The sequence below is a fragment of the Acomys minous genome, assembly GCF_964271855.1.
Source record: "Acomys minous genome assembly, chromosome: 14".
Taxonomy (NCBI): domain Eukaryota; kingdom Metazoa; phylum Chordata; class Mammalia; order Rodentia; family Muridae; genus Acomys; species Acomys minous.
In genome coordinates, this window is record NC_140496.1 from 32305509 (window position 1) to 32319927 (window position 14419).

General features: G+C 47.5%; 1 protein-coding gene across 1 annotated transcript; it reads right to left on the reverse strand.

The window, feature by feature from the left end:
• Positions 1-7547: 7547 nt before the first annotated feature.
• LOC311583819 (metallothionein-2) lies at positions 7548-8486 on the reverse strand. Its single transcript, XM_084757738.1, has 3 exons — positions 8191-8486; positions 7908-7973; positions 7548-7776 (listed from the first exon to the last, which is right to left on the reverse strand). The coding sequence occupies exons 1-3, from the start codon at positions 8216-8218 to the stop codon at positions 7685-7687; spliced, it is 186 nt and encodes a 61-aa protein (XP_084613864.1). The 5' UTR covers positions 8219-8486; the 3' UTR covers positions 7548-7684.
• Between the last annotated feature and the right edge of the window lie 5933 nt (positions 8487-14419).

Here is a 14419-nt window from a genome sequence, read left to right on the forward strand (position 1 = left end):
GGTTGAGCGGAGCGCACCTTTCGGGCCGGGTGCAGAACTCCCGCTGGCGCTAGTGAGCGCAGCGGGACCGCCCTATTTGACTCCGCTGTCTGAGGAAGGTGCACTGTGTGACATGTGGTACATCATGTTCCCGTAGTGCTTTCCGGGAGATTACAGTCTATTACTGCTGGGTGCATTACGAGAACTCACCCCTGGGCCCCTAACAGTCTCCCTAAACGCACCCACAGCGCTGTGTCTGGAAGCTCCTCCCCCCCCCCCACCCCCGCCGAATTCCTCGGCAGCCCCTAGCCCAGCCCAGGTCCCTGGATCTAGGCTAGCAGAAATAATGGAGACAGGTTTGTTGTTGTTGTTGCTTGTTTTAAAGACTATTCTTGATCATGGAGGGGCAGCCAGAATAAACAGGGAGAAGTGATGGCGTCTCTGCTGGAGGGGGATTTCTAGAGCCGGAGAGCTGGCTATTCTGGGAGGATGTGGATTAGCGCCTTCTCCCTGGGGGCAACCAGGTGTTTGTAAAGCAGGATCTCGCCTCCTCCCCCTCCCCCTCCCCTCGCTAAAGACTAAGCATATTGCGGGGGGGGGGGGGGGGTGAGAGGGTGTGGAGTGGGGGCACACCTTTAACCGGAGCACTCAGGAAGCAGAGGGAGGCAGATGGATTTGAGTTTGAGGCTAGCCTAGTCTACAAAGCGAGTCCAGGACAGCCAAGGCTAACACAGAGAAACCCTGTCTCGAAAACCAAAACGGAAAAAAAAAAAAAAAAGAACAAGGATACATAGCACAGGGCCTGTGCCTTTCTGGTCTCCAGGCTCTGAATGTTTGCTAGCTGGTGCCTCTTGGGAATTGAATCCTACACTCATCCTGGCCCATGACTACTTTATTTATTTCTTTATTTTGGTGGTTGTTTGTTTTTTTGTTTGTTTATTTGTTTTGGTTTTGGTTTGTTTTAGACAGTCTTTGCTGACCTGACCCTTACCTCAAAGACCAGGCTGGCCTCAAATTGACAGAGATCTATCTGCCCTTGCCTCCTGAGTGCTGTGATTAAAGGCCTTCCTACACCTGTCTCCCCAAACCCCTCTGCCATGCTGTGTCTCCAGCTTCTCCTTTCCTGGAGCTCCTGGGCAGCCCCCAGCCCAGCCCAGGGGTCTGGATGGAAGCTGGCAGAAGCAATGGAGTAAATTTTGTTTATGAGCTTTCCTGGTCCTTATTGTCTGTCCTTGCGCCATCATGGTCCTGGGTTGGGACCCTTCCTCCTGGATGCAGCTAACAAGGCCTCCACATCTCATCTCAACACATCCATTCTCTGTTCCTAAGGGAAGTCTAGGATTATCCCGGGCTGGGGGTCACACACCTTAACCCATCTGCTCTACCCAGGCTGTTGGTTTTTTTGTTTTTGTTTTTTTCCCCGAGACAGGGTTTCTCTATGTAGCCCCGGCTGTCCTGAACTTGCTTTGTAGACCAGGTTGGCCTCGAACTCACAGCGATCCATCTGCCTCTGCCTCCCAAGTGCTGGGATTAAAGGTGTGTACCACTACCCCTACCCCAGCTCAGGCTGTTGGTTTTAAAAACTGCAAATGCACTCCCTCTTGTGGGATGGACAGTTTTACGTGGACTAGGGACTACATAAGATAAAAGCAACAGAGGCAGCTATTTATTTTTTTCAATGTTCCTGATTTTGAGGAATATTAGCCTCTGCTGTTAGGCCCAGTCTAATTGCAAGCAGGCAATTTGGTCGGCATCACAGACCTGGGGAACTGTACAAGGCTTGGAATCCCAGAACCTGCATTTGTTTTTGATGGACTTCTCTTTAAAGAATGTTTTTGTTTTGGTTTGGTTTGGTTTGGTTTTTTGAGACAAGGTTTCTCTGTGTAGCCTTGGCTGTCCTGGACTCCCTTTGTAGACCAGGCTGGCCTTGAACTCACAGCGATCTGCCTGCCTCTGCCTCCTGAGTGCTGGGATTAAAGGCATGCGCCACCATGCCCAGCCTAAAGAGTGTTCTTGATAGAGACTGTCTTGTCTCTGGTAAGGCCTTAACATTTCTTACAGCTGAAATCTTTTACAGGAGCACTCCCCCAGCTCCACTATGAGCAGAGACAAAGGCAGGATTTTTTCATGGTTGTTTTGAGATATGGTTTTGTATATACTCTAAAGTGGCCTTGAACTACAGATGCTCCTGCCCTCCAAGGACTAAGATTACAGGCATACATTATCATGCCTAGCTGGCGAGGACAATTTATGAGTGAGATACACGTATGCCCATGTGTGTGTCTCTTCTATCATACACCCATTTTTTTTCTAGCTTCCTTCTATATCTGGAATAAGTTTGATGGTTAAGTTTAGTAAAGAGTTAGCTTAAATATAATTAACTGTAACTAAATAAACACATTTGAATGTAGAGGGATTTTGATTGCGGAACATGGCTGCTCTGGCAAGGGTTCACATCCAAAGACCTTCTAGGTCTGTGTGATCCAGCTGGAATACAGACTTGCCCTTAATCCTAGGAGACAGAGCCAAGCAGGTCCCCCAGTTCTAGGCAAGCCTGGTACGGAGCAAGCTTCAGGTAAAGAAAAACTTACATCCAGGCATGGTGGTACAGGCTTTAATCCTAGCATTCGGGAGACAGAGGCTTGCACGTCTTTGAGTTCTAGTCGGTGCTGTTCAGGAAGTTCAGCTGAGTCAATGAGTTGAGAGGCAGGGCAGTGGAGCTGAGCTTGTGGTAGCTCAGTTCCTGGAACTCAGAGGCAGTTTTACCTGGACAGTTGTACAGAGACGGGTTGAAGAGAGAAGAAGATAGACTCAGGTGAAGACAGAATGAACCAGAGAAGGGAGAAGGAGCCAGAAGATTAGAACATGTTGCCAACTTTGGAATAGGTCAAGCCGGGCAATTCAGCCAGAGACCAAGAGAGAAGCCACATTGAATCGGTCATCTTGGAGAGGGTGAGTTGATCCAGCGAGCCAGAGAACTTCATTGGGAGCAGAATTTCTGGACTGAGACTGGCTCTTTAACCTTAGCTCTCAGAAAGGAACTAAGTGACTAAGGGTGGTCCCAGCATTCAGTTCTATGGGCTCCTACTATACCTGCCTCCACTTGGCACATAGGAGTCTTTATTATGATATTTATCTATTTGTCTGTTTATCATCTATCTATCTATCTATCTATCTATCTATCTGTTCTATAACTATCAGCTTTGTCAGGAGACAATGAAGGAAATCTCCGAGGCTACGTTCTTACTAACCTGAGATCAGCATCACCTAAGCCCAGCACAAGGCTGAAAGGCTGGAGTCAGTAAGGGCATCCAGGGACAGATGAGCTCCAGTTCCCAACCTATGCACTCCAGGAAGGAAAGTCTTTGAGCATCAGGTCTCTGCTTGGTTGCCTGCATCTTCTTTGGGACTCAGTTTACCACTGAAAGATGAAAGATAAATCTATCATAAAGAATGGAGGGAGCTGGCCACTGTCCTGCTTCTGCCTGAAGCTCCAATGCAGGAAGAAGCAGGAGCCACTAGTGAGGAGAGAAAGCCAGCTGGGAGCTGAACACAGAAGCAAGAGACACAGCAATTGCTGGACTATGGAGGCCAGGTCAGTCCCACTCAAGGTACATTGACTTGGGACTTCCTTGCTCTTGACATGTGAAGTGTTTGTCTTGGGTCCTTGATCTGGAAGAGGCATTGTCCTCTGCCTTCACTTTAGCCCAGGCAACTAAGATGATTGTGTGAAGCCTGGAGCCATGAACGTAATACCAACTGGACTGACTATGGTTTTTGTTGTTATTGTTCTGTTTTAAAGAGTTCCTGTAAAAAATAAAAAAATAAAAAGTTCCTGTAAATTCTCCCACAATGAAACTCACTATTCTACAATGTTCACTATTTGAGCTCATATTTGGCTCAGGAATTAAAGTATCATTTTCTTTAAAGCATCATCTTCCGGGATTCCTGTCTGTTTGCTTACTTGAGACAGAGTCTCTCATTGTAAGCTGGTCTCAAAGGTGAAGCTGCCCTTGGACTCCTGATCCGCCTCCTGACTGGGGGTTTCAGAGTTCTTATCTTACCCAAACAGTGCACATAGTATGGGGTGGGGGTAGGGAGCTCAGTTTAGCAGCCCCTACTTCATGAATGACAGAGAAACAGAGCATTAGTGCAGGAGGGAGAGGGTGGTGACATGAGAGCCTGTGTCTATAGCTGCCTCGCATCTGCCACCCTCATTCCTGGAACTTGACCAGGGTAAATTCCTGTGTCTCACAGCCAACACTAGAGTGGTTGTCAGCTTGCTAATTCCTGCAGTTTCTTTGTAGTTCTGGGTCCTCCCTGGAGAGGAGCCTGAGGAGGGAGCTTTGAAGAAAGGATTAACATGGAGAGCTTTGCCCTCTTTTTCTGGTCCTCATTCTTGGCTCGGTCCTTCAGCTGCACTTCAGTGCACACAAACACGGTTCACACAGGTTTGCCTTTCCCTCCATTTTCTAGGCTTGAGAGCATGTGTGATGAACTTTTGTGTCTTCCTATACATGACATTCTTCTCTGGGTGCCCACAAACTGATCTGGCACACTCACTGCAGGATCATACTTCTGAAATTGGGCCTGCTTCTGTCTCAGGAAGAGTCGGTTTAGGTTATATGTTCAGATAAGAAGACAAGTAACGTGGCTATTTTCCTTTCAACATTCCTGTTGCACATCACAAATCTATGCTAGTCAGCCCTCTTTTAATCATTTCTGTTTTTCCGACCCACTTAGCAAAACTAACAAGGGTGTACAGCCTCCTGAACTTATTAACCTTTTGCAAGTTGTCTAACCACTCTGAAAATACACCGTGATCTCATCCAGCTTATGTTCATTAATGTTCTTTCTGCCACTAAGCCAAGTGAAAAGCAAAGGCTATGAAAAGTTAGCAAGGCGTTTGTGGAGCCCAGCATCATTCTAGTCATGAGGGCTTTGACCTCATCATCCACATTTCCCTGGTCCAAAATCAACAAGGCTCCCTCTGCAGCCTCCATCCTAGAGAGGCCCTCCCAGACAGTTCCTTCCTGACGCTGGAACTTGCCAAGACAAGACCCTCTCTCCAATAAGTCTATGTGGATGGAATCCTCATACTTGCCTTATTTATGCACCCTCAGCCAGGAGCCAGCTGCTCTTTCATGAATTCCTGGTTAGGATATTTTCTCCCTCCTGTGAGAGAAGACTCATAACTGAATCCATGGGCTCTCTTCTGCTCACTAGCATTTGCAGATAGCCAACTTTTCAAAGCAGGCACTGGCTGGACCAAGGGAGCTCTTGTTGCAAGCCTCCTTAGTGTCAATGAGGGAGCGAAGAGTTCTGAGTTTTTAGAGGATGTGAGGCACTTGGCATCAGAGCCTTAAGTGGGAAAGTGTGATTGCCAGGGGTGAAGGTGTCTCTTTTCTTTCCTAACATGGGTGTCCTTCTGTCTAGCTTGGCACCTGTCATTGTCCTGTTTCACATTGCAGTATTAGCTTCTGATGAGCCATTTTGGGTGCCAATGTGTCTGGACCAGCAGAACCCAGTCTGGCTGGGAATATGTGACAATGCGATGGTTGACAGTTGGGGACATGTGGTTATCAAGCATGTAGGCTCTAACTGAATGACAGGTTATGGGTGTCAGCATTATAGGTTCAGTTGGGGACATAACCACAAGCTCTGTCGGGATGCTGTGAACTGCTCTTTTCTGACACCAAGAAATACAGCCTTGTAAACTTACGCTTCACAGACAACAAGAAACACAGGCAGCCTTGTAAACTTACTCTTCACAGACAAAGCCTAAGGGCAAGCTTGGGCCTGACTTCTGGCCAAGAAACTCATCTTTCCCTTTGGACCAAACATCAAACCGCATTAGCTCAACAAAATAACCAGGGGGCATTAACCGTTGGTTTTAATTGTGTGTCTTTCAGGTTTTTATAGCTTCCTAACAAGTACCACCCTCTGCTCCAAATTGCAGGCTCCACTTGGCTGCCCTGCTCCTGGGAAGATGCTGGGCAATTCCTTCCAAATTTCTAGTTCCTTTGCTTAAGCTGCTAGTGGTTGGCGTGAATGAGGGGCAGATTTCTGCCTGACCCTGAGAGGAACTTCCAAAGACTGACAGCCGGGTCATGTCAGGGTGCTCTCTGGAAGGAGGGGGGGAAAAGTGTCCTGTTAGGGCCTCTCTGTGCACCGGAGATGGACAGTCCCTTATGGGAGGCACAGGCTGGACATATGCGCCATTTAGTCTCCATCTGCAAGGCATTCTTTTGGATATGCTCTTTGCAATTTTTCTCTTGAATTTTGTTCTTCATATGTTCCTAAATTTAAAAAAAAATGGATTTTGAGCCAAGCCTGTAATTACAGCACTTTGGAGTCTATGACAGGAGGAGTGCAAGTTCAAACATAGTCTTGGAAGCACAGTAAGATATTGTCTCAGAATCAGAGGTTACCAAATTGAGACCAAACTGGCTTCAAACTTTCAATGATCCTTCTGCCTCAGCATCCCAAGTGCAGGAATTACAGATGGGAGCCATCATATCTGTTTTTTTCTTCAGTTTTTGAGACAGGGTCTCTCTGTGCAGCCTTGGCTGTTTTTTAACTCACTTTGTAGACCAACCAGGCTGGCCTCATATTCCGAGATCTGCCTACTTCTCCATCTGAGAGTGCTGGGATTACAGGACATCACCATGCCTGGCTTTACTTCAATTTTTTTTTTAAAATGATTTATTTATTTATTATGTATACAGTGCTCTGCTGGCATGTACACCTGCATACCAGAAGAGAGAAATAGATGGTTGTGGTTGCGAGGAATTGAACTCAGGTCCTTTGGAAGAGCACCCAGTGCGTTTAACCTCGAAGCCATCTCTCCCGCCCCCTTCACTCCAATTATTATTTTTTTTTACTTTATTTACCGAGGCATTCCATAGTTAAGTCTTTTGAAAAATAACTTTTCAAAATGTATTTACCTTTATGTATGTGCATTGATGCTTTGCCTGCATGTATATCTTTATGAGAATGTCAGATCTTAAGAGTTACAGCCTTGGGCTGCCATGGGTGCTGGGATTTGACCCCAGGTCCTCTGGAAGAGCACTCAGTGCCCTTAATCCTTGAGCTATCTATCACTCGAGCATCCCCCACCTCCTCTTAGATTTCTCTGTGTAACAGAGGCCTGGCTGGCTGTCCTGGCCTCACTTTGTAGATGAGACTGACCTCCAACTCACAGAGATCCCCTTGTCTATGCCCCACCCCACCCCCCCAGCACTGGGATTAAAGGCATGCATCCAGATGCCAGGCTCACTTAAGTCATCTTTAAGTCTAAAAATCCACAACAATTTGGGGGAGAGAAACCAGAATCATTATGCATTTGGGGGGTATGAGTGTGGCTTCGTATGCAGGAAGCCCCAGGTCTAATCCCCAACATACACATCCACAGTGTGATTGGCCATTTCTGTAACTGGTGCATCCTGCCCACTACTTTCCAGATGTGATAAAAGCCCAGAGCAGGTACCTGACTAGCCCAAGTCAAGCCTTGGCAGCTTCAGGTCAAAACCCCTGCCAGCCCTTTATTCCAATGCACATAAACACGCTGAGTGAATCAAGTTGATGCTTTTATTGTCAGTTACATGCTTTATAGAAAGGCGTGGAGACCAGGTAGGGATGTAACAAAAAGACTAGGTTTGTACACAGTGTTCTATTTACAGGCAGTTGTGGGGAAGCCCGGACTTCAGGCACAGCAGCTGCACTTGTCAGCAGCCTCTTTGCAGATGCAGCCCTGGGAGCACTTGGCACAGCCCACAGGGCAGCAGGAGCAGCAGCCTGTGGGAGAAGAGTTGACCATGAGAGAGAAACCCAGTCAGAGGCACCCCACCTGGATGCTCCCGAGAAGGTGGGGCGGGTTAGGGGCCCCAGGGCAGTGAAGGGAGAAAGGTAGGGAAGCTCCAACTCACTTTTCTTGCAGGAGGTGCATTTGCACTCTTTGCATTTGCAGGAGCCAGCGCAGGAGCAGGGGCCATCTGGAAAAAGAAGGCACATGTGAAGGCAGGAGTGCAAATTCCCGACCCAGTTTGGGCGAGCCATTATCTCCAGGACTTGTTAAAAGTGGAGTTCCAGAACTCGTTAGGAAGAGGTAGCCCGTAGTACCTTAAAAGTGACTAAAGAAGGGGCCCACAACAGCCTGTGTGGCTCTCTCAGAAACTCGGATTTCGGAGGCCAGTCAGCAGTCCCGCTTACCTGTGGCACAGGAGCAGTTGGGGTCCATGGCAGTGGAGGCGGCAGTTGAAGACCCGATGAGAGACTGCTAGTGCTGGGGTGCTAGGAAGAGTAGAGATGGAGAGAAACGTGTGGAGCGCTACCTTTATAGCGGGAAGGAATTGAGAGGAGCGCAAAAGCTCCGCCTTGGTGGAACACCACACTGCACACGCCGAGGTCCCCAGCACTCTCCTTCCTGCACCCTCAATCTGAAATCGAGCCTCTTCCCTCACGTAGGACACGGCAAGAACATGTCCCGGTCCTGTACTCTCCACCCCCGCGTGAGTCACATCCCTTTCCTCACAGCGTTTGGATTGAGTGCACTGGATTGAGTGCACTAGGCTGAGTGCCAAGGGCCAGTGCTCTAGTCAGGGGGCCAGTTCCGAGAAAGCCTGCCCACCGGTGCTTTCCCGCGCGCCCCGGGGTACGAGGGGACAGGAGGGGTGCAGAGCAGGTGGGGAGCAAGGTGACCCCTGTTGCCTGCTCACGTCCCAACTTGTATTGTGGTAAAAGCTTGGAGACCCTGTTTACAGGAAAACTAAAATGGAAGTGTGAACAGGTTACAAAAAATAGTCCCAGCCCTGACTTAGTTGTTGCTTGTGAAGTCCCACTGCGTATCCGTGAGCGAGCGAGGGCATTATGCTAGAGCTCTGATAGTTTCCGTACAATGCAGTGAGGACTCTTCGTTATTTTCACAGTAGAAAATTGGAAACTGGGGCGCAATCACGAAGATTTCCCAAGATGAGTGTAGGGTTTCAATGCGCTGAGCCCCAGCCAGAAAGACACAAGTCTTGTGCCTAGCAGGCTTATTCTCAGAGGTGGGGGTGGGGGCAATTAGAGTGGACAGAGAAAAGTGATGTGTGTGTGGGTGTCTCTGCTGGAGGTGGAATTCAAGAGCGAGACAACCGTCTATCTGGGGAGGATATGGACTAGAACCTTCTGCCTGAGGCCAAGATGAATCGGCCAGATGATAGTACTAGGCCATGCTCTCACCCTCACCCACTTTGTGCACTGTCTGGATAAGAGCTCTGAAACCGCAGTGGCGCACACTTGTAATCCCAGCAAAGGCAGGGGGATCTCTGAGTTCAAGCCCAGCTTGGTCTACAAAGCAAATCCAGGACCTCCAGGGCTATTACACAAAGAAACCCTGTCTCCACAAAGCAAAAACAAAACACAAGAAGAAACGGAGGGAAAGCCCCACATAAATGACCCCCACGCACTCCACGGGTGGAAGCTGAGGAAAGAGTGGAGATGGCAGCCAAATTTCTCTCCCTGGAGGCACATGGTGTTTCCCTTCTTGCTCAAGTCTGCTGACATCAGACTTGAAGTCATAGTTGGAATGTCTGTGTCATCTGATGAGCCAGGAAACAGTTATGGGACTCTTCCTGGCAGGCTTGAGAGGCAGTGGGTTAGGTGTGGCTGGACAGACTGTTCTTGCAGCTCTTACTATAACTTGGGGAAATGCCTTCTTGGCTCAGCACGGGCATCACTTTCTCCTGGATGCCCAAGGCTGCCCACGGAGTGTGTAGTAAACATCCGGTCCTTTCCCTTCCCGGCACTTTCCATGGCTGCACTGTGTATGAACTTGAGGCCGATTGATTTCTATGCTCTTGTGCTCTCAGAGTAGCCTTTGGCCTGTTGGGCTGTGTCCAGCTTCAAGTCAGGATGGAGTTGGCAGCAAGCACTTGCTAAATCTGGTAAATTCATTGAGGTTAATCTGCCCCCCTCCAGTACTGTTTCCAGCCCAGTTCCACTTCCCATTAGGACTCTAGATTTAGAAAATAAAAAAGTAGAGCACTTACCTTTAATCCTGGCACTCAGGAGGAGAGGCAGGTGGGTCTCTATGAGTTCAAGGCCAGCCTGGTCTACAAAGCGAGACCAGGACAGCCATGGCTAACACAGAGAAATCCTGTCTCAAAAAACCAAAAAAAAAAAAAAAAAAAAAAAAGAAAGAAAGAAAGAAAAAAAAAAAGCACACAGCTGATTTTCCTGTTCCATCAATGTTCCAGATGGAAGAAGCCAAAAAATTTCTTCTTCTTCTTCTTCTTCTTCTTCTTCTTCTTCTTCTTCTTCTTCTTCTTCTTCTTCTTCCTTCTCTTTCCTCCTCCTTCTCCATGCTGTCTTGAAAACCCTTAAATTCATAGCCAGGAGTGGTGCTGCATGCCTTTAATCCCAGCACTCGGGAGGCAGAGGCAGGCGGATCGCTGTGAGTTCGAGGCCAGCCTGGTCTACAAAGTGAGTCCAGGACAGCCAAGGCCACACAGAGAGACTCTGTCTCGAAAAACCAAAAAAAAAAAAAAAAAAACAACCAAAAAACCAAAAACCAAAAACCAAAAACCAAAAAAAAAAACAGCGTTCCTGGATCAAAATAAAAGGTGAGGCCGGGCATGGTGGCACACACCTTAAATCCTAGCACTCGGGAGGCAGAGGCAGGCAGATCACTGTGAGTTCGAGGCCAGCCAAGGCTACACAGAGAAACTCTGTCTCAAAAAAAAAAAAAAAAAAAAAGATAAAAGGTGAAATAAGTAAATAAGTGTATGTAGTGTGGCAGTTCATTTGTCAGCATGCACTGGAATCTTGGAAATGAAAAAAAAAACTTTAAAAAGAGGTATCCGCATATGTGATCTCAGCTCTATAGTTCCAGCTATTGCAAGACACAGCAGGACATGCTGCTTGCCTCTCCCCTTCCATGAGCCTCTCCCCTTCCAAGAAGGCACAGTGGTGGGGAGGAGGCTTTTTTAAATATCAGACAAGAATGTATCATTGCTAATCTGTGTCAACCAGATAACAGCCTAGATTCTGTTTTGTTTTTTGTTTTTGTTTGTTTTTCCAAGATAGGGTCTCTCTGTATAGCCTTGGCTGTCCTGGACTCACTTTGCAGACCAGGCTGGCCTCGAACTCACAGAGATTCACCAGCCTCTGCCTCCCGAGTGCTGGGATTAAAGGTGTGTGCCACCATGCCCGGCTTTACAGCCTAGCTTCTAAAGGATGATTTCTTACTAGGTACAGTGGCACATGCCTGTAATCTCAGCACTTGGGAGTCAGGGGCAGAAGGATTAGGAATTCAAGGTGATCTTCAGCTACATAACAAGTTCAAGGCCACCCTGGACTTGAGACTCTCTCCTCAAAAAAAAAAAAAAGTTTGTTTGTGAGTAGGGCATGGTGGTTTACACCTGTTTCCATGCCACTCAGACGAAGCAAGACAATCTCAAATGCATGCCCAGCTGGGATATACAGAGCACAGACTGAAGCCGTGTCTCAAAGGGACATAAATCAGAAATCACTTTGTTGCCATCTACCTAATTATGGGACCAGGCTTGGTGGCACATACCTTTACTCCCAGCACTTGGTAGGCAGAGGCAGGCAGGTATCTTCCTGCATCTGGGTTGACTCTTCTTTCCCACTGTCTACTCTATTTTGAGGGCCTGTAATTTCTTGCCACGGGGAGGCAAGTTCACATACAGGAAGATGAGCACTTCTGATCATGGTTTTGTATCAGTGGATCTTGTTTCTCACCTTCTCATCTGGTGTAATTATCTGTCTCACATTTAAGAACCAAATTTATTCCCCAATTTGAACGTGGTGAAAGGCTGTGACTTAAAGACCAGAAAGTCAGGGAGACCCAGGTGTCATAGGCCACCTCCAGTTTGATTCTCTCATCAGTCCTCTAGGACTTGGCGCCACCTTGTGGTGGCAATTTCCCTAGCCCTACGCTCCTCCTACCTCCCTCCTAATTTACGTATTTTCACTCATCAGAGGGAAGGTACAAGAAATTTGCCTACACTCTGCTAACCTGGAGTTCACCCATTTGGCTAGTCTGATTGGCTAGCAAGACCCAGGTATCCACTTGACTAAGCCTCCCAGCAGTGAGATTACCAACACACCATCACACTGAGAACTTTTTCCATTTCCAGAGATCCAAACTCAGGTCCCTGTGCTTTCATACAGGGACTTAAGCAACTGATCCATCTTCCTGGACTCTGAAAAACCTTTTTAAAAATAGCAAATGGAAATGTCAAGTTCACATGTATTTTTTTAGCTATAATTTTGGCTTCAGTGAATTTTTTATCTGATGGGCCGTTCTGGGAAGCCTTTTAAATAAAAGGGTACATTCTTGTCTCCCCCAGGGGGTGTGAAAATGGTTCAATGGGGAAAGATACTTGCCACCAGCGACAAAGCCTGGAGACCGTCCTTCCTAGGACTCACATGTGGAAGAAGAGAACTGTATTTCCCATATTGTCCTCTGATCTCCACACCTCAAAATGAATGCTGTGCTACATATGAACACATGCAGAACTGAATGGATAAAATTTAAAAAGAAATCTTATCCGAGGTTTTTTTTTTTTTTTTTTTTTTTTTTTTTAGTATTTTCTATGGCAAAGTTGAATGGCAGTGCCCCTTCAGTGCTCTCAGTAAAGGGAATTGGACACAGGCAGGTTAAAACAGTGAGAGAAAGAGGGAGACCATAGTGTGGGGACAGAGAGATTTGGTTGTGATTAGATGTTACCGTTAACACCGGTCTTCTCTGAAGACAGAATGACATGAGTCCTAACTTCTCCCCCCTCACAAGCCTCAGGTTTGCCCCTTTCAAATGAATGGCTGCTTGGGTTTGCTGTAGCCCAGGGACAGTTACTGTACCGGCCCCTCCCATCTGCTCACAAAGACTCCGCTAGTGGAGTCAGCTGTGGCCCATTCTGGACAGGCAGAGGGCAAGAGAAGAGCATATGGTGCCCTTGGATCTGGGAACTTCGGCTTTGGACACAATAACAAGCCGAACCCTTTTGACTAGTCAGACTTTGAGAGCCATAAATGGCTGTCTGATTACAATATTGCCAATCAAAGTCAGGTCTAGAAGATCTGAAAATCTTGGGTGAAATGTGTGTATGTGTGTGTGTGTGTGTGTGTGTGTGAGAGAGAGAGAGAGAGAGAGAGAGAGAGAGAGAGAGAGAGAGAGAGAGAGAGATTGATTCAATGCATTACACAGAGCAACACACTAACCCTCACTGGTACTCAGAATGCTGAGCTGAGCTCTGATTTAACACCTCACTGTCAAGTTCTAGGCCTGGCTAGGACACTGAGCCTGGGAGGCAGCAAGTGAAAGACTTGGGCTGTTGAGTTCAGGGAGTGAACATGTAGTGGAATCACAAGGGTCGACTATCAGTCTTGTGGCTTGGGTGGCCTTGCCTACACGTCATTTTTGCTAAAGTAAGACAGTGACCTGAAATCATGTACATGAAAACCTTGACTCATCTAACTTTTGGGTATCTATCATGAACACAGGACTTAGGACGAATAGAGCTAAGCCATTTACAAGAAGGACTAGTTGCTTATGCACACAGGTATGTACAAATGAGTTCGGGTCAAGTAAAATTTCACTGACTTTGGATTTGCTTCAACATATGGGACAGGCACAGACTAACAGGAGCCTAAGGGATGGAAGCAAGCTTTAAGACCCTTGACAAGGATGATGGTGGGAGGGGCCTACGCTCACCTCAGAATGCTGTGATGATGTGTCAAACTGCATCACAACCAGCTATAGAACCTGGAAGTCCAGGGGCAGGGCAGCAGCTGAGGCACACAGCCGTTCTGCCTCCAGTGCGTGGGCTGTGATTTCCAAGGTCTGGTGTTTTCAGGAGACTGTCTGACATTGTCCTTAGAAGTCAATGCATGTTTATGGAAGGGATGTTCCTGTAGGGCCTGTCTGGATAGTGGATCTTAGTCCTCAAACAGTGGCCCTGTTATAGGAGCTCTGGCGGCAAAGAGCTTGTGCCTGATGTTGCTTACATGGTGTCATGGGGTTGTCTAAGAGACCTGGCAAGTAGAAACCCAAAGGAGGACTCCTCAGAAGGGCTTGAAACTGATCATATATCTGCAAGTCAGTGACTGTTCTGTTGTTCTGAGCCCAGGATGCAAAGACAGAACACTCTAAGTGAGGATCATTCCTCTATCCTGGATTGTAAGAGAAGCTCAATATGGCAGAAAGCATCATCATCCTGAAAAGATGCAGGGATGTATAACCACCTCAGTGTACTGTGAGTAAGGACATGGATGTCTAGAATCCACATATATGGGGAAGCACACACACACACACACACACACACACACACACTGAGGAGGGGAGGAGGAAGGAGGAGAAGAGAGACAGAGACAGACAGATGATGGAGACCCAGAGAGAGATGGGGTGGAGGGAGAGAGGGCAGGAAGTCAATGA